Here is a 25,602-nt window from a genome sequence, read left to right as displayed (position 1 = left end):
TTCCATATTATTTGGATAAGACAAAGCGGGTCCTTGATTTCACACTTCTAATCTTTATTCTGTATGTGTGCGGGGTGGTATGGAGTAGGATTAGAGAAATATATATTAAATATCAATATTAATACATATTATGTAATTATATATGATAGTGTATTATATATATACCTATATAATATATTATATAAACTTTATACCTATCATCAAGAAAAATGAAAATGTAATGCAAAATACTCTCTTAGCCACCAATATCGAATAAAACAATAATACCATTTGTGGAACTTGAAACTCCCTAAATAGAATTCCTTTGTTTCCACATTAAGAGCCTTTAAAATGGCGTAACCACTCATTTCTGAGTAGTAGCACTGGTTGAAGTTCAGTTGTTTTGAAATTATCATCTCATAACTGGAATACTTTGATTTTAATAAAGAAACAGTCCATCCCCACATACTTCATCACACAATGACTTTGATTTTAGGTGTATAAAATGGTAGATTCCACCTGGTTTTAATCCCCCCCCAAAAAGCAAGAAAAAGCAGAATATCGAAAAGCTACATAGGCAACATGACACAGCGGATAAATTTGTTCTAATCGAAGCTTATTATAAAATTTATGAGATAATCACAGATTATGCTATCGTAATATCATCACTGAAATGAGAGTGATAATCCATCCACTATGCAGGGACACAAAGGATGGGGGTGATTTCCTCCTACAGAGGAAAAATGCCATGTTTTTTTCTGAATTCAACATTGAAAAGTCCACCCACTTGAAGGACTTCTGGAGATCATTTACGTACATGCATAAAAACTCTATCCTTTAGCTCAGATAGAAATATTTCTAATGGCATTTGCACAGTATGATATAATTCACCATTTCTTGCATAAGCAGAATTTTAGAGACTCAGAACTCAATCACTGTTGGAGTTCAGTGGGATCTTTGAGGTTGACCAGTCCTTTCCCTACAACACATAGACATTCCCCTCCACCATCCACGCCACATGAAGACCTATTTTCAGACTGATCATCCTCCATCCAGAGCCTATATCCTCTAAGAGAATCCATTCACAGTTCCTATGAGCTAGACGTATTTTTCCTAAATTTCACTCAGATGTTTCCCTACAATTTAACAAGCAAATCTCAGCTTTCAGACACTAATCCATATCGCCAACCTAGGTCTAAGGTAGTAATCACACTTTGAACAACAACAACAAAATCTCTAAGATAAACACTTCTCCTTTGACCTGGTCTCATGTTTCCAGTGGCTCCTGCATCCTACTCCACCTCGTCCAATTCATTACCTTCCTCCTCGTTCATAAAACCCAGAAAAGATGATGTAATCTGCAGTTTGACCAGTGCAGCTTCCCATGAGAATATCTCCTTTGAGTTTTTATTTCACTTTCCTTAAGATAATTTAATACTGCCAAGATATTTTTTGTCAATTATTAAAAAAAAAAAAGTACTGGCTCATACTGAGTTGGAATGAAATAAAACATCAGGAAGGCCTAGGAGTCAGGGTTCCTCTATACTACTGTTGTTTTAGCTGATATTTGAAACATAGCGATACATAATTTCATTTTCTCCCTATTACCTTTTATGGTAGAGTTTTGATAAAAGTTGAAGATTTCTGTGATATTTTTAAAAACCTGATAATATTCTCTAACATAGAAGCTAGCCCTTCTATATGTGTATCATTTAAATTAATAGGAGTTCTCGACGTATTGTCACCCAAGACCGATAAGAATATGCAATAAGCCCCTTTAACCTCTCACCAAAGGCTATCGAGGTTGACCAGTCCTTTCCCTACAACACATAGACATTCCCCTTGATAGCAAAAGCTATTGTCCACTATGGAGGAATCAACAGTGAGGACATCAAGTGTGCTACCTCGTGGCCTGAATTTCTTCCTACTCTAGTCAAAAAAACGACAAGATTTTTTTTTTTTTTGGCCCAACACTTGCTGAAATAAAGATGCAGTACTTCCAACATTTTGCAACTACTGAAATGAGGGCATGATGGCAACATGCTGCTTAAATCCACAATAACGCTGGGCGAGATAATGCTTTGTGACGGTATCAAGATTTAGAAAAACTGAGTGACATTTGGTACTTCTGGTGTCCTACAACTTTCCAACTGGGTAATTACAGAGGAATTTCAAGCCAAAATTATTCACTATATAAAAGAATTGTCCAGTGTATTTAATATTTATGAACCAAAAAAAATATTGCATGCTGTGCCTATCATTGAGAAATCCTGTAGGTTTCAAAAGCATTTTGGCTTTTTTCTATTTAATAAATACATAGTTTCAAAATAAAAGATGCTGATTTCTTAAAGCTGAATTTTTCAGGATTATTTTTTTTTCATTTGTATAAAATTATTAAACATGAGTTATTCAGGGTTTCTAAAGAACATTCCAAATATATCTATTAATATGACTCATTATTTGTTAGAACATAATTTTCTAAAATTGCGGTGCTTTGCACATAACTCTGGATATCACCCATTGTGCCATTTTACATATTTTCTGAAACTTTTTCTATTTACTCTCTTCCCAAGCAATTCTCTCTCTTTGCCTGCTTTAATTGGAATGCTATCGTCTCAGACCTATTTGCAATAAATGGGACTGCAAGAGAAGCTTACTAAAGAGAACCTACCAAATATTTTTAGGCAGGCTTTTAAGATTTAAACTCAAATTTCATCAGAAAGCTCCATAAGTTCCATATGCTTCTAAGAGCTAAACCAAAGACAAACAAAATCATCATTCCCCGGTTGAACAGTGAACAGTCTTAAGCAAGGCTATGATGCCTGTGCCGAAATAGGTCACCAAAATGTGATACGTAGCTCTCTCCTGTCACTGGGCCAAAAGGAAGGAAAGGGAATCTCAGTGACCTGAAGAACTCCTTAGACACACCCTAGTGTGCTCACAGGGCATGGAGAATGCCATTAGCGGCTGACGGACTTGCAGCCCAGGACCTACGTGAAGGACAAACAGTCAAGTGCAGAGAATCTTACGCTCTTGAAAGGATGTGAAGAGCATCTGAAATCGGCTGTTCCGACTGCCCTCATCGGCCCACATGCGGATGACCCCAAGACCCGTGCGGAGCATGACGTCATTGGCCACCGTGCTACAGAACTTCGCCTTCAGGTCCCCCACGGAGCTGCTGCCGTCGTACACAGCCACAAAGTTCCTTTTGCACTCGTTTGAATTCTGCATCTCATAGTCTAAGAAGCGTAAGTAGATCTGTAACAGAACAACACAGATGCAGTAATTTCCTCAAATCAAAACATGAAAGTAGTTCAGCGAGTACCAGGCTTTCTCTTGAGTCTCACAAGACAGTCTTGATTGCAATCAATCTCAGGATGTTTCCCCTGTGGGGAGCAGGAGGTAAAGACGAACAACTAAGATCAAACGGTGGTTAATATTTTTTTTTTCAAATGTTATTTTCCTTTCTTCATGTAGATGAATATATGGAAATAAATAATCTGTATTTCTATTAAAGGAAAACAGAAATGGTATCAAAAGATAGTCTCGGATTTCACTTTGCTTAAATCATTTCACAGAACCACACTGTTGCATTTTTGAAGTAGAGCACATTAAAAAGAGTAAAATAAAAAAGAGAGCTGATCTGTGGTTATTCTTGCCACAACATAGAGTCAAGCCATTTAGGGAAGTCCACATAAATAACAATTAAATGAACATTTAATGAGTAGAAATGCCCTGTGGAACCTACTCTATAGATTATTTTTAAATACTCCCAACTACTCTATAAAGTTTTATTGTCCTATTCAGATGATGAAACAGAGACCCAGGTGATATAAACTGGACATCAGACAGGGTCTAACTCCCTAGGCTACGACCCTTCCACAGTATAACACTGCTGCACACACGCTGTTTTATGATCAACAGACTTCATCTGGCTCTGTTCCAATGTGCATCACACAACCACAAGCAATTAGTTCAGCCAAAGACTGGTCTGAAAAGAAGTCATCTGTCCATTCAACCATTGGTTCAGCTTTATCTACACCCTGGCCTCTGACTTTGTCCCAGACACTATTCAAGGCACCGGGATACACCAGTGCACAAAAGAATAAGGCTCAGTGTTGAAAACACTGAGGAGACATGGACACAACGTCATACCATCAGAAGTGATAGAAAGAAAAAAATCTGTGTACTATGAGAGGGATGTCTGGAATGGTTCTGAAACAAAGAAGGCATCCTTCACAAATACCTACTAGGTGTTTTATGTTTTCTAACATGAAAGGTTATGGGCTCTTTCCTCTCATACATCCTTCTATTATCAACGTAACATGGGCGTAAACTGAAGACATGTGTTCACCTAAAATTCCATCTCTTTCACCTCGACATTCATTTTTGCTTATGTGTTCATAAACTATGAACCCCACAAAACAAAAATTTCTCAGGTTCAGTTTGTCTTCCTTATATTTAAATTTTCAGTATTTCAAATTAAAAGAAATTTCTCTTTTGCCCTCGATGTTCTTACTGACTCGGGCAGCGATCCTTTTTAATTTGACCTTCAAAATAGTGGTTTCCATCTCTGCTGACAGGTCTACGGTATTTCAAGTCTCCCAGCTGGCCTGGATCTGTCCAAGGTTCTAATTTTCCAGTCCACTCCCAAAGCCCAGCCCCGTCAAAGTTATATTTCTAAGAAACAAATTTAATAACCATACTACAGTCTTTTAACTGGCAAAGTTTTCTTCTTATGTCTGAACATTTCATACTTATTTTACAAAATGCCATGCTTTGTGCACAGGACAGTGTTACACGTGAGTAATTTTTCCTTCTTCTCTGCCTCCCAAGCTCTTCTTGGTTTTTCAAGGTCCTGTTTAATTGTTAAACTTCCAGGGCAGAATAATCACTGCCCCCACTCCCCAACCATGGCAGAATCATTGTCTGCATCCTCTATGCTAAAATATTATTTTGAACGTATTTTCAACTTAAGTTACGGGTTCTATGACATTTTTACTACACTGTGTGTTCCTAAAAAGCCAGGGCAGTAGCGTACATTTTTGCATTTGAGGCATTAAACCATGTGTTGTATATATTAGGCACTCCATCAAAGTTTGTGAGGGGATGCACCTGTGAATGACTGACTGATTGGAGAATTTTATTTTGTTATTGATTTCATTTGTTCACCGCCTATCGACTATTGATTGGGCCCCTATATGTCAGACAGTTTTAAGTGCTATAAATAATAATTATATAGAATAATTGGCATTTTATTATTTGCAGTAGGAAACCACATGCAAAAATTCCCCCGCACAAGGTATTTCTAATATAACTCTGTCAGAGAACCACAAGTTAGTATGCTGCAAACTTTGTAAGAGAGAACAGACTAAAAATAAAGTGTGAGTCCCAAGTCAGGAAATACACATATAACCATGAGGAAGAACAACAGAGAAATAGGGAGAAAAGGGCAAAAATTGAGAAACAGTGGAAAGCACTTGAGTTTTACGATGCTTTGCGTGGTGAGGTTTTCATACACACGCAATCTGTAACATTGCAGTTGGAGCTACTCTAAAATTTCCAAACACTTCAATGCTAACTTTAACTGCCATTACTACAGACATTAAACATAGGCCCTGAGAAAATCTGCATGTTCCTCACTCCCAGGTTATGTTCTACTTTATTTTATCAGAAGTTCAACTATTACTCACGTAATCCATCTGGGATTCACTCTTCCCAACCAAATATTATGTTCCTGAAAACTATCCAGGAAATCCCAAAATGTCTCCTTTATGAAGCCATATCTGAAAATGCTAAACCTTCCAAGCTTCCACGAACTACTTTATTTTTCGAATTTTCACATGGATTTACAAAAAGAGCTTGGGTCTTTCAGATGACCTTTACCAGGAAGCTGGAGCAAAAGAGACAAAGCAGCTTGCTCCAGGGATGTAAGCAATCAATGTGGGAGCCTTAAATAGGATTAAAATACCGAATTCTTGTTTCAAAGCTCTTTTCACTACACTACATCCCCCGATCCTGACTAAAAGTAAACAGATTGAAAGCACTATAGAAATATAAATACTTAAAAATCTAGGTATTCTTATTAGGTAATATAAACTTGTTAAATGCAACAAAAATCAAGTATATATTTATATTCTCAAATACTATACAATCAACCCAACATAGTTATTAGCCCTCAAAAGAATATGCAATTACAATTGTAAATACACATAGTTACCGGCAGGAGAAAACACTGAGTAGGGTACATAAAAAGGTCCTTTGGAGTCGACTCTAAAGCAACCCCTCCCTCCAGTGTCCTTTCAATGCTATAAAAACCAAACACTGCCCACAGAAAGAGAAATAAGTAATCATTTGACTAATTCAAGAAAGAAAGATATTTGAGAGCCTGATGCTTCCAAGTTGAGTGAGTCAGTGGCCTGCATACTCTGTTCGAGTCTCTTACTCTGCCTATAGAAACCCAGCTTCAAATGCGAATTTATTATCTGCATTCTATACTGGTAATAACTTAAGACATTGTGCTAACACACCATTTCACTCCAATCTCTCAACAACAGACACTTGTTATAACCATTTTAAAATGAAAAAGCCGAGATTGGGATAAACTAAGTAACTTTTTCAAAGTGGCCAAGCCCTTCGGTGACAGATGAGTATTGAACCTGGATCCGCCTGACGGTTTACTCCCTCGTACCGCACTGCGCAGACTCATATCATGTTTTTTTTTAATTCTCACAGACTTATATTCCAGAAAGAAAGTTACAATCTTAAGGAAAACCAACTGCAACAAAATAAAGGAATAAGCCAGCAAAGCCAAACTGTTTCGATTTTCCTACAGGGGCGAGGAAACGTGTTGACAGTCCAGATAAAAATGAGACTCGCGGAAAATAAATGTGTCCCTCTGAAATAAATGGCTGTCTTAAATTTTCTTAAAAAGAAGTTTGTTTTATAGAAGAGCACATCTATAGTTAGAAGTCAGAAAGCCGATTTGCATATTCAGCCCGTGGTTTCTCATTTGACAGCTCCAGAGAGTGTCCACATTTTCCATACGAGGTGACTGACTGGTATTCTCACATGAAGTTCAATGACAGCAGTCTAAGCACCTTCTATATTTAAAGGCCATTCTTAGTAGACAGGACACTATTTATAGAGGAAGTGAACAATTAGTCACTAGATTTTATATATTCCCTTCGGAAGCATTCTACTATTTTTTTAACTTCACTTTTTATAAAAATCATTTAAGAGAAGAAATAAAATGTGCCAGGGGATATTAGGTTTATTGGGTGCAGAGCTGTTGGTGCAAAAGCCAACTGTCATTAGCCAGAAAAGTGATCAAGCTTGCCCACACTAGCTCTAGGATACATCATATAAAAGCCTTCCTTCTATTAGGATTTAAAAGATATCTGGCCAGCTTAAAGCTTGTGCCGTAAGATCACCAAGGGGGAGAACGCCACATGACATGGGTTTTATTTAAGGCGGAAAACTACAGAAAGCTCTTTAGTCTTTCTGCTCAGAGAAAGGGAAAATGATAAACAGAATCATACGTAACTCCAGTAAAATAGTCAGATTACAATCTCCTCTCAGTGAATCATTTTGATGCATTCTTCTTTCTAATCAATCACAAAGAGTTTGAGCTGACAAAATGATTTATTGAACAGGACCAGAGGAACTTCAAAACACATGAGCAGTTTCTAGTAATATCTGTCTTCCATATAAGGAGAGCAGAATCCCTTTTGTGTACTTAAACCAAGTAAATGTAGCTAACAATTTACTAAGTAATATATTTACAAACAAACATTTAATACCAACCTTTCAACCTGGTCCCTCCCCTCGTGTCACAATGAGATGCAGAAAACAGACACTGTTTGGGGCAATTATTTAAGACTTGCCAGAACAGTTTTCTCCAGGAAAATACAAATTAAATACACGCCACAGCCTGAGAAACGCTGTCCGTGATTTCAACGCTACTCTCCGCTTTGGTAAATAAAAAGCGTGTAGCCCAGAACTTCCGTGCCTGCTGTTAGATTTGTGACTGGACATGCCAGGCCTTATAATTTAAGGTACAACATCCCATGAATCTGGAGGCTAGTAGCAGCGTCCCCGTTATTCGGAGGAGAAAACCACATCATCATACTCTTTCCCGAAATGTTGAAATGACACACCCTATAACAAATCCTGATGAGACTATTAAAATAATTTTCTGGCACGCATAAGCAGGTGTCCAAATGCTCCACCTCCAAAATCTGATCATACAAAAACTGAGATTTCAGGGAAAAACAAAGTTGAATCACGACGTGTTCGCTGGTGGTTATCTAGCCAGTTAAAATTGCCATTTTGTTTACCCAATTTTTTTTTCATTTTTGGAGATAATAAAGGCAGACTCAGTCCTCAGGACCCTAAAACTTATTGTAATGGAGTACAGGTCCTATCCTTCGTCTGCTGTGTTAGTTTTCTCCTTGCCCCGTAGCCAGTTCGCAGAAATAGAGCAGCTTTAAACATGACCCCGAGTTCTGTAGGGTAAAAGTAACTGTGGGTTGGACTGTGTTGTCTGCTAAGGGCATATGAGGTTGAAAACCCCCCCCACTTGCCGTTCTAGGATCAAGGTCCCTGTTTTCTCGATGACCATTTACCAGGGATCACTTTCAGCTCCTAGAAAACATTCTTAATTCCTCTGACTTCCCCTTTTGCCTACAGCCAGAGAAGGGGCTCATGCGATTAGATTAGGCTCCCCTGGATAAACTCTCTTTTAATTAACCCAGAGCCAACTGATCGGTAACCTTATTTGCATCAGCAAAATCCCTTTTGCCAGGTAATTTAACATAATCAGGTATGTGATATTTTATATTCACGGTCCCACTGATTGGGCTGGAAATCTTGGGTGTCATCTTTAAGATTCCGCCTACAATTAAGTTCATCATATAATTCACTTTAAAACAACTTCACTATAAAATATTGACTTACTATATTTGTCAACTTTTCCTGTTTACTTAATGCTAATTTTATTCAAAACATTTTTGAATCAAGTAATAGCACATTAAAAATTAATGTGGGGGCGCCTGGGTGGCACAGCGGTTAAGCGTCTGCCTTCGGCTCAGGGCGTGATCCCGGCGTTCTGGGATCGAGCCCCGCATTGGGCTCCTCCACTGGGAGCCTGCTTCTTCCTCTCCCACTCCCCCTGCTTGTGTTCCCTCTCTCGCTGGCTGTCTCTGTCTCTGTCGAATAAATAAATAAAATCTTAAAAAAAAAATTAATGTGAAGTTTTAAATGATGGGTAATTACTAAAAGCTAGAGTTTTATTGTTCCAACACCTTAATCATTAAGTTAATCATCTTCATTCGTGTACTCTTATAAGTCTTTGACTAATGTCTTTTCCTATCTTAACGAATTTGACAATTTCCTCAGATAGTGTGGTTTTGTGACATCTCACTGGACTGGGATCAGGAGATGGAAATCTTGCCTTAGCTGTGTACCAACAAACCAAATACTCGGGCAGTCACTTGTCATAGACTCATCAAGCTTTGGTCTTGAAAGGAGTTTATTATTATCTATGCCGAAAAATTATCTGACTTTTAAATTATTGTACCAAATCTCTCCCAAACTTTATTTGGATTCCTCCTGTGGAATCTCATTTGATTTTTGGGCAGCTCCATTATCAAAACAAGAACCCAAAACTTCTTTATATTGAATCAAAAGCTGTATGTTTCCAGTTTCAAGCATTCAAATAAATTGTAGTACTTGGAACCAAGCAGATTAACCCTTCTCCTCCTGTTCCTCTGTCATTTGACAGTCCTTCAAATGTCTGAAGATTGCTACCATGTCCATTTTTCTAGATATACATCAGTTTGTTTTTTATTCCATGAGATTTAACTGAATGACAGACATTACACTTGGTACTGAGTATCTAGAGATACATAAGCCCCCCAACCTTCACGGAATTAACATCGAAATAGTTACCATGATTTGATCACCTAACATTCTTTTCTGTTGGGTCTCTTCTGCAGCGGATCCAGGACAAGACACCATAATACCCCTCCACCATCCTTGCTCTAGAGTCTATACAAAGGGACCTCTATATTCCATTATTAGCCAATATAAGACTTCATTATCATGTCTCAGCTTATTCGTCTGTTAAACGAGCTAATCAGGAGCAGATTTCCAATGCTCTTTCTCGCTCTAGTATGCCAAATTCTAAGAAATCTGACTAATCACATTCTAATTAAAGGTGAGCATCTGTAGGACTATTTTCTATTTGTCGAAAAGCCTGAGAAGCATTATAGACTTGATATAAATGTTAATAGAACCCCAGTAAACTATTCAGTACCGGCATTGTGTAATATGGTTCAATCCCCAGTTATCATTCAAATATTCACCACGAGCCCCTTCAAGTTTAACGTGGGCTTTGATAGTCTATTCTCATAAGCTGCTAGGAACTCCACAAAAATAGAAAGCCCACATAGGCAGTCATATCCAGTTCTTGCTTTTCTCTGCAGTTATTCAAAGCCACTTCCTGTCCTCTAACCTTTAATTTAACGGAGAAAGCCTGTCACGATAGAGTCATCTTTGTCCAGCTCTGCAGGCGGCTTCCCCTTTGGGTCACAGAATGCCAAATTCTGTAACAGACAGGTACACTGGGTATCGTTGCTCTGGAATTGTACAAAAGACAGCCTATTTACCAGCTGGGAAAAGAAGGACGTGTGTTTACGCTCCCATAAAAACCCTCTCTTTAATACTGCCGTGACAAAGATGTTGCTTACAGCAATGAGGTGGGGCTCAAATGTTTCCAACTGGAAAAAAATGTTTTTAAATCTTTCATTCATAGAGTTTAAGAAAAATGAATAGCACTTGCATGTGAACCCACGGATTATGTAAGAGAGAATAATAAACTGCAATCTAGCTCCTTTATAATCCAGGGAGTGGGTTGGCTTTTATGTCACGAACAGCCTTTGATTTTTTTTTTCTTTCAAAGGAGGAATCACTGGGTCTTTCTTGATAATACAATAAAAGTTTTCAAAGATTTGCACAGATGCAAAGAGGCTCGCCAGGGGCAAAGCTGGAAGATGGAGCATGGCTCTGAATGTCTGTGACTGCAAGTCTGGGCAAAGCGTGCCACACTCCCAAATTGTATGCAGACCCAGAGACAGATTCATGGGAAAATCAAGTGAAGAAAGCCAACATACTTCCTGAAATACCAGCCTCCTCAAAGATGACGCTATCCCCCCCCCCCATCCTGAATATCCAGCCACCAAATTCTCCTCTATCGATCCTGAATCTTTCCTTCGCCTGTCTACCGTCACAAGCTAGCCTCAACCACGGGGCTCATTGCCACGTCTTCCTCCTGCATCTTCTCACGCCTCTGTCCCTACTTCCCAGGGAAAAACTCTTTTTCCAGAATGCCAATCTGATCACATCATTCTCCTGCTGCACACTCTTCCATGTATCACTAAAGCTACCAGAATGAATCCAAGTTCTTTAGGTCCCTTTGGCTCAAAGACTCATTATCCATCTCTATACTTTTATTCGGTCACATTCAATCACTTAATTCCTTAAAAAAAAGCTCACTGTCTTCTGATTCTATGACTCTGATGCCATTCCCTCTACCTGGAGAGCCCTTCCCTGGTCTACCTGACACAACGCTGTTTCTTATTAAGATTCAGTGAACACCCTGGCTGAATTTGATTCCACATTTGACTTAGCTTCGCAGGTGTATGCAGACTTTCCCCCTCTCTACTACAGCTTAGGAACACCTCAATGATCATGTCTCGTTCCTTGGATTATTTGGTTACATATTTGTCTAGGTATTACACTGGAAACATGAGGACAGGGGCTGGCGTGCCTTCTTCGTCTCTCCAACATGAGGGTTGAGACTTTACAGAGCCACTAAATCTATTAATTAAATAACAAACTGTTTCAACCTCAAGAAACAGTCAATGACAAACCTAATAAATCAATAATGCTTGGCTGAAACTATGAAACAGGAATGACAATAAAGGGAGGGGGATAAGCAAATAATCAACGCTCCCCACCTATGACAGTGACCGACACAAAGTGATCCCCAGTATTTCTAAAACTTTCAGTAAGAGGATAAATATGGTTGTACTCAAGAAGTATTTCTAAAATAGTGGCCTGAGTCTGAATCTAACCCATAATATATTTAGTTTAATAGCATGTAAATTTATAATTTAAAAAATGTATTGCCAGCATTTAAAAATCAAGGTGATCAACATAAAATCCTGCCTTCTTCCATGTTATGAGAAAATGGGAGGCTTGCTGATGTTAGACCAATACTTCCTCATAGTGACAATAAAAAGGAGCTTAAGAGGCAGTGGAGTCCTGGCTGGCCTCTTTGCATGGGCCAGGCTCTCCTGGGTCCTGTTCGCCACTGTCCCCCAGCCTTATCACATGATATTTTATATGTCAGACATTTTGTAAGGCCTGGAAAATTTCTTCCAAAGATTTAATATTAGGTTGAAAAGTGAGCTAGCTACAGATACTGACAGTAAGGGCACAGTGTGATTTTACTTAGACCCATAGATTACGGACTGCATTTCAATCGATTTTCCAGAGTTGGAGAGTCCCATTAGGGTCTCTGGTCCAGGTGATCAAATGATCTCTTCGAAGTACCCTCTCCATTTTATTTAGGACATCGAAAAATTCCTTGGATGGGGCAAGACAAGTTGCGTTTCAAACCAAAATAAAATAAAGCTTATGATTACACTCTGACACCCACTCAGTGTGTCCATTGGTTCAAAGCAGTGCATGGTCCAGACACTTCCCAAGCTGACTGTCCAATCTGTTTTCACCTTCAGACTGACCTTGGATCGTGGAGGTGCCCGGATGTACCACTTGCAATCCACGGCCTCGCTAGCAGAAGCTTTGCCTTCTTTCATAATTTGTATAGATTCCACAATTCCTTCAGGACCGCCCATCTCAAACTCACATGCTAAATAACGAAATGCCAAACAAACATACAAAAATGGAGCTTGAATAATAAACCAAAAGTATATTTCAGAGCAGAAAACAAAGACCTCTGAACATTATTGAGTATCTATTTTACCAACCTGGTAGCGGTTTCAAAACTCCAAGGTCCTTAAAGTCAGGATCTTAAAAATCGAGAAAAAGATAATTAGTCTTATTCTACATTTATTCCTTAAAATGATGGTGAGTAATATACCATTAAATTATTCAGGAATCTGCCAAAAAATATATGAAGAGAAATTAAGTGGTTAAATAAAAAAACTGTATGATAATGTTAAGACTGAAATGTTCATTTTTAAAACAGAATTATTACCACAGCATTTTTATCACTACAAAGGAAGTCATTTTTTAAAAATCTTCCAACGCCATTCTTCATCTAGGAATCAAATAAAAATATTACTCATTATCTCTAAATCCATAATCGGACACTAGATGGTTTTGTAAAATGTATCCATAGCTACGTCAAGCTTTGAGTAAACTTCCATCTATGACACATATAATCATTTTGTCTAATTTAACAGATTCTGTAAATTGTTGAAACACAATTTTCTTTGCCGCTGAAATACTAGAAGTACAAATTTCAGCTGTGAAACCGAGGGCCCCTCTCCCCGGGCAGAACACACAATCTTGTTTCCAGCAGACCTTCTTCCCTAACTTTTCAGTCCATGATAGCCTCCAAAGTGTTCCTCAGTATTCCCTGTGTCCTCTCAATGTCAGCTCCCTCCCTGGCTTTCCCCTAAACCTACCCCAGGTCCAGGTAGGTGTCCTTCTCTGCTCACATACTCGGGGGAAGCTTGATTTATCAGGAGCCTCAGAAGCATCCTAAGTGTTAGAAGCCAAAATGGTGGGCTTGTTTTCATTTCCTGAAATTGATTTTGAGATAGGTATGCAACCAGTGAAATGTAACGGTGAGCCAGTTGGAGGACCTCTGAGAAAGTTCTTTTCAATAATAAAAAGAAACAAGGCATACATAGTTTTCTGGCTCACACTGTGATCTGGTTTGTATGCGGTCCCTTTGGGATCATGCACGGTGGTCAGCTTATGACGTTGACAGGTGCTAACATGAGGAGATGCTAACTCTCAAGGGTGAGCAGAATAGAAACCTGGAGAACGCGAATCCCTACAGACATCACTGGGGCACCGTATTCATCTAACCTGTAGTCACACTTCCCTCCCCCTTTTGCTTTTTTTAAGATTTTATTTATTTATTTATTTATTTGACACAGAAAGAGACAGCCAGCGAGAGAGAGAACACAGGCAGGTGGAGTGGGAGAGGAAGAAGCAGGCTCCCAGCAGAGGAGCCTGATGTGGGGCTCGATCCCAGGACTCTGGGATCACGCCCGAGCCGAAGGCAGACGCTTAAAGACTGAGCCACCCAGGGGCCCCTCCCCCTTTTGCTTTTTGAAACAATGTATATACTTATAATTTCAATTACTTTGAATTGGATTTTCTTTTACTTATGGATAAAGGCATTAATGGCTACGATTTTTCTTGGAGACACGTGGCATCCAATTTAAAAGGTGACTGCGAAATTTAATTTCTTTTTACTACTAAGGTATTGGCTATAAATTAAAAATCTTATGAAGTTAGAAATATGTTGAGAGACACTGCTCAACAAGAGTCTAGGGCTGAAGTACGAAAGGGTAGCCCTCTCCGGAGGCAGTTATTTCTGGACACCAAGACTGGGTGTGCACAGACGCCAGGGTGTATCCAAGTGGGCTCCTTTATATGTCTGTGTGCTTGGAGACGCTAAGCCCATGGCATCAGGCTTACTGTATAACTCTACTTATTTTCATTGCAGTTTTTCTTTTTTCTTTCTAATTTTCTTAAACAGTAATGCGTACTGATACATTGAAATGGAAAGGCCTGGATCAGCCAGGCTACAATTTGGTCAGGTCAACTCTTTAGACACACTTTCTTATAGAACACAATTATAACGTGCTAATGCATTTTGAGTCAAGGTACAAATTCCTTTGTTTAACTATTTTGAAGACAGTTCTTTCACCTTTCAGAAGGAAGGAAGGGAGGAAGGAAGGAAAAAAGGAAAGAAAGAAGGAAAGAAAGAAAAGAAAAAGAGTGAGGGAAGGAGGAAGGAAGAAGTACCTGTAAGCAATTTCCAAGAAAGATGCAGAAATGAGGACAACACGTTCATTTGGATCAAGATGCCCAAATAGGTTTTTTTGCCTTCATCTAAATTAATGGATATTTGGTTATTCTTTCAAAAAATGTATGGGGCGCCTGGCTTAAGCGTCTGCCTTCTGCTCAGGGCGTGATCCCGGCATTCTGGGATCGAGCCCCACATCAGGCTCCTCCGCTGGGAGCCTGCTTCTTCCTCTCCCACTCCCCCTGCTTGTGTTCCCTCTCTCACTGGCTGTCTCTCTCTGTCAAATAAATAAATAAAATCTTTAAAAGAATGTATATATATATATATATATATATATAGAGAGAGAGAGAGAGAGAGAGAGTGTGTTTTTAATTAGTTATTTGAAAGAGTGAGAGAGAGAATCTCAAGCAGACGCCCTGCTGAGCAGGGAGCCCAACATGGGGCTCCATCTCATGACCCTGAGATCATGACCTGAGCCAAAATCAAGAGTCGGACACTTAGCCAACTGAACCACCCAGGTGCCCCTCAAAAAAATGTATATTTAATACCTAGTGTGTGCAATAAAAGAACTATGTTTTGTACAGAAGTACTCAGATTGGTTGTCACCATTAAGCAGTTTTACTGGTGTTGAAGAGACCCACTATTTTCCCTTACATTTACATCAAGCTTGCCCACCTCAGTTATCCAGACTCTTTATTATTCATTATGTCCTTTTCACTATTTTGCATAATGTTTCGTAATAGTCATTATAGATTCGAATGTCTCAGCCCGGCACGGCTGTTCCTATGATTCTTGTGCAAACGTAGCTGGTATTCCATTTCCTGGCGTGAAGGCTAACATTTGTCATTTTTATAACTCGTGCTAGACAATGTTGAGAGAAATGCCAGTTCTGGGAGTTGAAAATTTATTTTTGTCTTTGTATTAATGGTGAGAGCACTGATGGTTAAGAAGAGGCGGGGGGGAGGGAGGGAGAAAAATACTTGAGGAAAAAATTGTTTCTGCACTTCCATTTGAATGAGCCACCAGTAATATCACAGTCACAATAACAGATGGCCCCCATGACATGGAAAACAGACAGAAAATAAACAACACAATACTTTTTTTTAAAGCAGCCTACACTGAATTTAAGAACACTAAGGCTGGTTTTTGTTGCCCCAGGTTGTTCGGGGGCGATGACAGAAATAGAAGCACAGTGAAGTTGGACTCGGTGAGCCACTTTCTACTCTACATTTCTCCCCAAAGCTGTTCTCCACTAAGCAACCCAAATAAACTTTTAAAAATATAAATCAAATCATTATACTCACCTGGCTTTTCATTGAGCATAGAATAAAACCACAGCTCTTTTAATTTTCTGTGTGTTCTTGCCCCTGACTTCCTGGCCCAATGTATCACAGCCTCTCGACTTTTCTGTTTCTTCTCAAAACATGTCGAGCTTTCCTGTTCCTCCCACATGTGAGGCTGCCCCTCAGTACTCAGTACTTCCTGCCTGCTCCATCTGCGCTGCCCTCACTGCAGGTCTTTGCATGGCTGGATCTTTCTCCTTCTTTGGCTCATGACTGGAGTACTGTCTTCTCAAAAAGACCTTCCTGCATGAGCCTTTCTAAAGTAACACAACCACATCCTCTCCAACATATGGAGGTTCCTCAAAAAGTTAAAAAGAGAGTTACCTTATGACCCAGTAATTGCACTACTGAGTATTTACCCCAAAGATACAGATGTAGTGAAAAGAAGGGGACATGCACCCCAATGTTCATAGCAGCAATGTCCACAATAGCCGAACTGTGGAAGGAGCCGAGATGCCCTTCAACAGACGAATGGATAAAGAAGATGTGGTCCATCTATACGATGGAATATTATTCAACCATTAGAAAGGATGAATACCCACCATTTGCATCAACATGGATGGAACTGGAGGGGATTATGCTAAGTGAAGTAAGTCAAGCAGAGAAAGACAATTATTATATGGTTTCACTTATATGTGGAACATAAGGAATAGCATGGAGGACATTAGGAGAAGGAAGGGAAAAATGAAGGGGGAGACGAACCATGAAAGACTATGGACTCCAGGAAACAAACTGAAGGTTTCAGAGGGGAGGGGAGTGGGGGGATGGGTTAGCCTGGTGATGTGTATTAAGGAGGGCACATATGGCAATGAGCACTGGGTGCTACATGCAAACGATGAAGCATGGAACACTACACCGAAAACTACTGAAGTACTGTAAGGTTACTAACATAACATAATTAAAAAATAAAAAGTAACCTTACCTCTCACTTTCTTTTCTTCCTTCATGGTTTCTTTTATCAAAATCCACTATTGTTTTATTTTTTTTATAATAATTTTTTATTATGTTATGTTAGTCACCATACAGTATATCCTTAGTTTTTGATGTAATGTTCCATGATTCATTATTTGCATATAACACCCAGTGCACCACGCAATATGTGCCCTCCTTACTACCCATCACCGGCCTATCCACTATTGTTTTATTACTGGTTTACTTTCCTACCGGCCATTGACTCGCTCCAGACTATAAGGAAGCACACTCTATAAAGGACTTTTGTCTACTGCTCCTATCTCTCCAAGACCTAGAAGACTACTTGGACATAACGGGAGCACCATAAATATTACTGAATTTAACATAGTTCTCTGTGTATATAAAAAATACATTTACTTTATACCATGTTGATTTTCTCATACCGTTGATGTATTTGCAACACATATAACTACCTCTTTCCAATTCAGAGGCTCCCACAGTAAATTATCAAATTAGATGCTATATTAGGGACTAATCTCCAATAAACCAAACCCAAGACTCTTTCTTTCTGGGACACCAGCTGACACTCACCCGCCCTTACAGTTGTGAGTAGCGTGTGACCAAGTCCTGCCCAGTGAAATGTGGACAAAATGGCTGAACTTCACTTGAAGGCTGAGCTCTTAAAACTACTTCAAACAATTGTCACTCCCTCTTCCTCTATCACATGGTCCACCTCAAAAGCTATACACAGACGATCCCATCAGCTTCAGCTCCTAAATGAATATGTACTACAGAGTTTCCAGATCCTACATGCTATTTGGTGACATCATCACTATTGTGGTTACTGAAACATTTGCTTGTGTTTCCAAGAATATTCTAAGGTGGTGGATTTAGGGTATAAAGGACGTACATTTTCAGAGATTAATCCAGTTTATTCTCAGTAATTTTACTGGACATTTACTGGCTTGCTTCAATTTTCCCTGCTGTAATCTTTGTACCTCATTTTTTTTAAAGATTTTATTTATTTATTTATTCGACAGAGATAGAGACAGCCAGCGAGAGAGGGAACACAAGCAGGGGGAGTGGGAGAGGAAGAAGCAGGCTCATAGCGGAGGAGCCTGATGTGGGGCTTGATCCCATAACCCTGGGATCACGCCCTGAGCTGAAGGCAGATGCTTAACCGCTGTGCCACCCAGGCGCCCCCTTTGTACCTCATTTTTGTCCAAGACAATGTTATTATGAAATCTAGAATTATGTCTTGAACATACATGAAAGCACAACTAGAATTTAGGACATTTTCTGTCTTATTTTATAATTGCATATATATGTAAAAATATTTTAATATTTTTTCTAATTTTAAAAATTTTACCTAACTGTATGACTATTATGAGATTCAATAATATTTCCCCTAAAATAAAAGAAACATTATCCGTAATATATTCGTCTTCCTGTGCAGGGGAGACACTTGTTGGAGATGAAGGAGATTGTCAGGCTCACTTTCTCCACCACCTTTACACGGTCTATTTCTAACGCTGGAGAAAAGGATGACACTAATATTCCAAAGCCGTGTCTCACTCACAAAAAGGAGAAATCTACTCCAAGAAAGATGGGAAAGCTGTCCATAAGAAATGAAAATATGACAAAAGCTATCATTCCTTCAGTTTTATAGATGTTAATAATTTGTTTTATTGCTATTTAGGCAGAAAAATATTTTCTAGTAATTTCATTGTGACAGTTTGATCGTGGCATTATTTTGAGATAAATAACTGTTTCAAAAGTATTGAATATTTTAAATGTAGACATAATCAGCTCTTCGAAAGCTAAACGTCTTTTATTACACTTTTGAAACTAAAGCTGATGAAGTCCCTGAGGCATCTTACGAAGTCAGTCATCGTCCTCCTTCGGCTGGAGAAGCACACGCAGGAGATGACAGACTAATAAAACAGGGCACGGCTGCCACTGCTGGATGTCTCCTGGATGGACGGTCAGAAAACAACAACAACAACAACAACAACGACAGAACAGGAATCTCCTGCTTTCCAACCATACAGCAACTTGCTGATTTAAAGTTTTAGCTTTAAACAAGAAAAGAGACTCAAAATCATATCTACAGAACTTTGCTTTTGTGTAACAAATAGATGCATAGACATGGTTGTGGTTGCTTCCTTTGCTTGAGTTCATCCGGCATCAGCACGGACCAATCACTAATTCTTCTATGTGAACACCTGGCAACAAAGGTGAGTTGTGCTGAAATATTCAAATTGTTGGAAAACTTCTGAATGTTATGAGTTATGCTGGAACATCTGTGTTGACATTTGCATCGACGGTGCAAAAGCAACGGTAAATAAACTGCTGGTGCCTTAGCAGGATTCAAGACAGTGGCACCAAACCACAGCCTTTGGCATTCATTGTATAATTCGTGCCCACGCATTTATGGGGGTAGACAACTATTTTACTTAAAAACCTCCTTGATGAAAAAGTGTTATTTTTTTTATATCTAAAATTTTGAGTACATGTCTTTTCTGCAGAACGAACATAGTGAATCTGTTGGCTTTAAGGAAAACAACTGACAATATTTGCTGCCAATGATAAAACTCAAGCTTCAAGCAAGGAAAATCAGTCCATCACTGTGTATCTGACAGCTTCTCAATACTTAAAGCATTTTTAAATGTGAGTGTTGATTAAATGAACAAACGTGATTTTTGATGTTCAATAATGAAATGGGTCAACATTTGGAAGATCTGCGTTACAGTGATCCCATAATTGTCAAAGAGTAACGCACGACATTAAGAAACCATGCATGGGTAAGAGAGCCATAGACAGATGTTAATGAACAGAATACAAAAACTTCACTGATAGAGTTTCACATTCCCCATTGCAACGAACCTTAAGAAACTACCACGTTTTGAGGTTGGAGGTAGTATCCATCTGAGAAGGCTACAAAAATACTCCTCCCTTTTTCAACTACATATCTCTGTGAGGCTGAATTTTCTTCATTTACTTCAACTATAAGAAAACATTGTAACACACTTAATGAAGTAGATGTGAGAATCTAGTTTCTTCTAATAAGCCAGACACTGAATAGATTCCCCAAAATTAAAACAATGTAATTCTTCTAATTACTTTAATATTTGTTAATATTTTAATATCAATAAATGCCTTCAACATATGATTTTATGTTAACACAGTATAATTTTTCTATGAATTAACAAATAGCTATTTAAAATGTTATCAGCTTGAATGTCTAATATAATAAGAATTGACGGATATGGCCGTATTAGCCAAAGCACTTTCTTCAGTATTTCCTAAGAGAGGGAAAGGGGCTTTAAGACTACAATATTACAGAAGTTCTGCCCTAGCCAACCCTTTGTATCATGGGTACAGGTCTTCTTCCAACAAAATTCAAAGTTGCAATTTATTAACTCAGGACTGTGCGATACATTTATTTCATATTCAAAAGAAATTTCCACAATGCTAGCCATACTGTAGATGGGCTTTCAGTAAATTAATATTTATCTTATTAGACTATCACTGAACCAAACCAGAGATATCTTCATTTTATAAATGAACAAAATGGAGGTTCAATCACTTTAGAAAAATGCAACTTGTTTTGACCTAAAACCTAAACAGCTTTAGAGCTAACTTATAACATTGAACCAGTCATTAAATATCCCTGAAACTTTCTTTTCCTGAGCTCAAAATGTTGTTGGTCTAGGCTTTCACAGCTCACGTTTGCCATTATAGCACAAAGCACAGTGGTATTCCTTGAACAACAGCTTATGGGAAAATGGAGTTGCTTGACCTGTCCATGTAACCATAACCACAAAATCCTCTGATTATAAAACTTAACTTCAATACTTGGATATGGTTGTAAGGCACAGCTCAACTACCCAACCAGATAGTCTTAGAGCATGTGAATCAATATTTCCCTCAAACTCCCATAATCTCACACATTCTGAATTATCTCATGAGCTACATAATGTCTCCACTTCTCCTGTCTATTTACTGTGGAGAGTCCTGAAATATCTGTGGGTATATTTTTATTCAGTCAGCTCTTGCATGGAAACTAACTGCCACTCCAATGGCCACTTCGGTATCTCCACCCTTCTCTACCCATCTAGAACCAATCCCAGCCTTGGCTCCCTGCTTCCTACACAAGATCGAAAAACCACTGACTTTGTGGTTTTAGCAATCAGTTAAATGAACTTAAAATGCCACTTTGAAAAGCAATTGCAAAAAATCTTGACAGCATGGTACTAAAATAGCTTGCATCACCATATTATCTGATTTATTTCACTTTTGTCTAGAAGCAACATTGCTGTAACATAAAATTCATAGTATAATACTTTAAACCTTTTTAAGGTTGCTGTTATCTATGAGTATAAGGCTGGCAATTACACCTTCACAGTTTCTCTTCCTAAGGGTTTTAATGTTGGCACCGGGTTTATAAATCATGACTTCTGGGTTAATAAAATTTACATATGTGGATTTTAGGAATCAAAACTAAAAGAATTTCAGGAGGAAGTTTGCAAGCCCTTTAAAATATTATTGAAATGTGCATGGCTGTACAGATGTTCTGCTTCCTTGTTTTAATTCTTCAGCTCTTATATAGCAAGTTTCCTCATGATGCTCGTATTCACATTTTTAAATATATTGAGAAAACATAACTCTTTCTTATAAAACGTATGCAAGGAATCTGGATTTTGCTTGTGCTCACAATAAACAGACTTTAACAATGTTTGTTTTGATAGACAGTCACCAGACAATAGTATTGTTCTATGGGGAAAATTCGCATTTACTATATAGAGCAAAGAAAAAACTGTGAGAGGAAAGGAAGAAGAAATCATCAGAAGGCCAAAAGAGTAATAAAGACAAATAAAAAACCCTAGATTGTCCAAAACTGAATATTGAATGCAAAGGAAGCCAGGGAAGCTCTTGATTGATTATTGGCCACTCCTCACCTCCGGCCCCCTTCTCTCAGAAGCCCCTATTCACTCACCCAGTGAGTACGCCCTAAATGACGTGAAACCTCAGATAAACACGCCCAGCTTTTGAACCATCTTTTTCATTGAACTGGTCTCATAAGACATTTCTTGCTGGCATAACTGTGGTGCCAGTCCTGTTAGCAAATGAACATTTCCTTTAAAAAAAAAAAAAGATTGATTTTTGAGAGAGAGAGAGAAAGGGAGAGAGAGAGCCCTAGAGCAGGGGAAGGGGCAGAGGGAGAGAAAATACCCACGCAGACCCCTGCTGAGCGCAGAGTCTGACAACGTGGGGCTTAATCTCACGAACCAAGAGATCATGACCTGATCCGAAACCCAGAGTCAGACACTCAACTGACTGAGCCACCTGGGTGCCCCTGAATGAACACTTCCAATGCCCTCATCTTCCTCTCAACGACTTCACATTTACTGCTTTCCCAACATCCAGCAGCGTTTATCTATACACACAAGAGAGATACAGGCCTCCAGTTACGGAATGAATAAGTCACAGGAATAAAAGGCCCAGCACAGGGACTATAGTGAATGATATGGTGACCGATGGAGCTACGCTGAAAGGGGGCACAGGGCAGTGTATACAGAGGGGAGTCACTATCTAACTTCACACGAAACTAAGGTAACACTGGGTGTCAGCTATACTCAAGGGAACTATTTTCTTTTAAGTATTATTTTAGGGGAGCCTGGGTGGCTCAGCTGGTTAAGCGTCTGCCTTGAGCTCAGGTCATGATCCCAGGGTCCCAGGATCCCGGGCTCCCTGCTCAGTGGGGAGCCTGCTTCTCCCTCCTACTCTGCCCTTCCCCTCCGCTTGTGCTCTCTCCCTCGTTCACTCTCTCTCTCAAATAAATAAATAAAATCTTTAAAGAAAATAAAAAAGTATTATTTTATAAGAATCAGGGAGAGGTGGAATTCTTGACCATAGAAGAGTTTAGAGTAAGAATCATGGCAGGTGGTGTGGGACTTGCCTCGGAGGTTCCATACCTAGAAGACAGGGAGCAGGAAATGATGTCATGAGGGCGAAGTGAGAGTCTGGGCCTCGAGTGCGGCACTCGGGACAGAGCAGTAAGGTACTCCTGGCTCTGACATGCCAAGAATGAAAAGTGGGGGCAGCACAAGTTGTGTGTGTGTGTATGTGTGTGTGTGTGTGTGTGTGTGAGAGAGCGTGCTAGGGATTGGCACAATCCTCACATCAACTTCTTTTATCTCACTGTGTCACTGTGTGCTTAACAAATTGTCATCAAAAATGAAACGTACATCTAAGAAAAAGTGATGTTTTCCCAATTTCATTTAAAAATGTAAACGCAAGTATCATGCGGAAGCCTTGTAAGTTACAGTTAACTAAATATACTGTGGACATAATAAAGCCACACAAGCCATGCAAATGAAGCTTCAAGACAAGATCTTCCATGCTTCCAGTGCATTTGATGAGCCTCAGCCGGTTCTAAATAGAGCTGGAATGGCCTCTAATCGGAGACTGTGGGAGCGTCCCCTGTTGGTGCCCTTGGCAAGGACACCAGAGTTTTTATGCCAGGCGCTAGCAGTGCACACGGGCAAGCGGGGCCATCATGGGATTGGAAAAAATGAGCAAATGCAAAATGCCAAGTTCTGCCCCTGCCAGTGGATTGCTGTGAGCGCGTGCATGATTCATCTCTTGCTGAATCCTGGAGATGCCCATGGAATGATCGAAGTGGGTGCATTTCTGCCCATCTGGATAAAGAGCTGAAGTGACCAGGTTCTGTCTTTAAAAGGAAGTGTGTCCTTCCTTTAACCCACAACTCCCATCTTCTTGGACCAAGGTCAGAATCATTGAACTCTAGCCATCCTTCAGAGCCAATCCAGCCACGCACTTTTTAAAAAAGCCATGTATGTGCAATGCATATTGATGTGGAATGACTGGGATTAAAAGGACACAAAAACGATATTCCAGTCAATTAAAAAATGAAAAAAAAAAAACCCTCTGAAACAATATGATGTCAAACAAAATGGTCCTAAAAGCAAATCCAAAATATACAATCAAAAAGGAAGTTATTAATTTCATAAAGAAGAATTTACCGGCAAGATTTAATGCTGCCAAACCTGTGTTATGTAAACAATTATTGACAGGATTCTACCTTCTAAGGTATCAATTGCCTCCTTTCTAAAAAGAAATTCGGACAAAAATAACCGGCTTAGTACCAAGCAGAGAACTTATGAAAATCAGCTAGATAATGGATAGGATATAGATTTCTTAAAGTATAAAGGGCTATATAATTTATCCCACCCACACACATGAGAATTTTAGCTCCTGCGTGGTAAATGGATACAAAATACCTAAAACATTGTTTTTAAAATATACCTAAAATATTGGTGCTCTAAAACCCTTATTTACAAGTCAAATCCCATTGTTATAACCTCACTGTCTATTCTGCATGTTTCACTTATTTCTACTGGAAAGTACCTAACTTTGGGGTTAATGAGGATCTCATCTCACTTCCTCAAATGCCTGGGATCAGCTGGAAAATCCCTGCTGAAAGCTCACAACACAGTTCCTAATGCATATTTACGATTATCCAAATCAGGATAGATACATGGTAAATGCCCAGACATCCACTTTCCCTTTAACATTTGACAATATATACGAGGTGTAAAAAGCCCTTTTATGTCAACTCAGCTCAAAATTTACACCTTAATTTTAGATGATGGTAAAAATGAGCTTATCTGAATATGTATGAAGCCATTGAAGAAAACATTGTGCCTCGTGTCACAGCTGGGCATTTCAGAGGGCTTCTCCTAGATACACGCACCTGTCTGAGAACTGGAAATCTCACCACGTACTTCCTTCTCCACTAGCAGGTAACTTTGGTCCACTTAAGTATAGGGACATTAAATGATTACAAAAATAAAAATCCAGAATCACTTCATTTGCATTTCTCCCATTTTTTGCCATCCCCCTGGAACTAATGTCTCCAATAGCACAGTATACCGAAGATTGGAATGGGTGTCTGAAACCAATGTTTTTTAATGAGTATTTCATTTGAGAATACAAGTGATCAGTCAGGTACCTAGTTTTGAACCACATGTTAAGAAAGGTAGACTACAGGGGCGCCTGGGTGGCACAGCGGTTAAGCGTCTGCCTTCGGCTCAGGGCGTGATCCCGGCGTTATGGGATCGAGCCCCACATCAGGCTCTTCTGCTGTGAGTCTGTTTCTTCCTCTCCCACTCCCCCTGCTTGTGTTCCCTCTCTCGCTGGCTGTCTCTATCTCTGTCGAATGAATAAATAAAATCTTTAAAAAAAAAAAAAAAAAGAAAGGTAGAC

The 25,602-nt window shown here is 39.2% G+C and overlaps 1 protein-coding gene across 1 annotated transcript in view; it reads right to left on the bottom strand.

Annotated features, from left to right (window-relative positions):
• NETO1 (neuropilin and tolloid like 1) overlaps positions 1-25,602 on the bottom strand; it is a 110,923-nt gene that overhangs the window by 30,721 nt on the left and 54,600 nt on the right. The window contains exons 5-7 of the mRNA XM_008685891.2: positions 13,035-13,076; positions 12,789-12,916; positions 3,009-3,237 (exon numbers count right to left, since the gene is read on the bottom strand). Coding sequence (XP_008684113.1) covers positions 3,009-3,237; positions 12,789-12,916; positions 13,035-13,076 — 399 coding nt within the window. The remainder of the gene's footprint in view (positions 1-3,008; positions 3,238-12,788; positions 12,917-13,034; positions 13,077-25,602) is intronic.

The sequence above is a fragment of the Ursus maritimus genome, unplaced genomic scaffold (genome assembly GCF_017311325.1).
Source record: "Ursus maritimus isolate PB19 unplaced genomic scaffold, ASM1731132v1 scaffold_18, whole genome shotgun sequence".
Lineage (NCBI taxonomy): Eukaryota > Metazoa > Chordata > Mammalia > Carnivora > Ursidae > Ursus > Ursus maritimus.
Note: the sequence above shows the minus strand (reverse complement) of the source record. Positions and strands in the feature narration are given on the sequence as shown.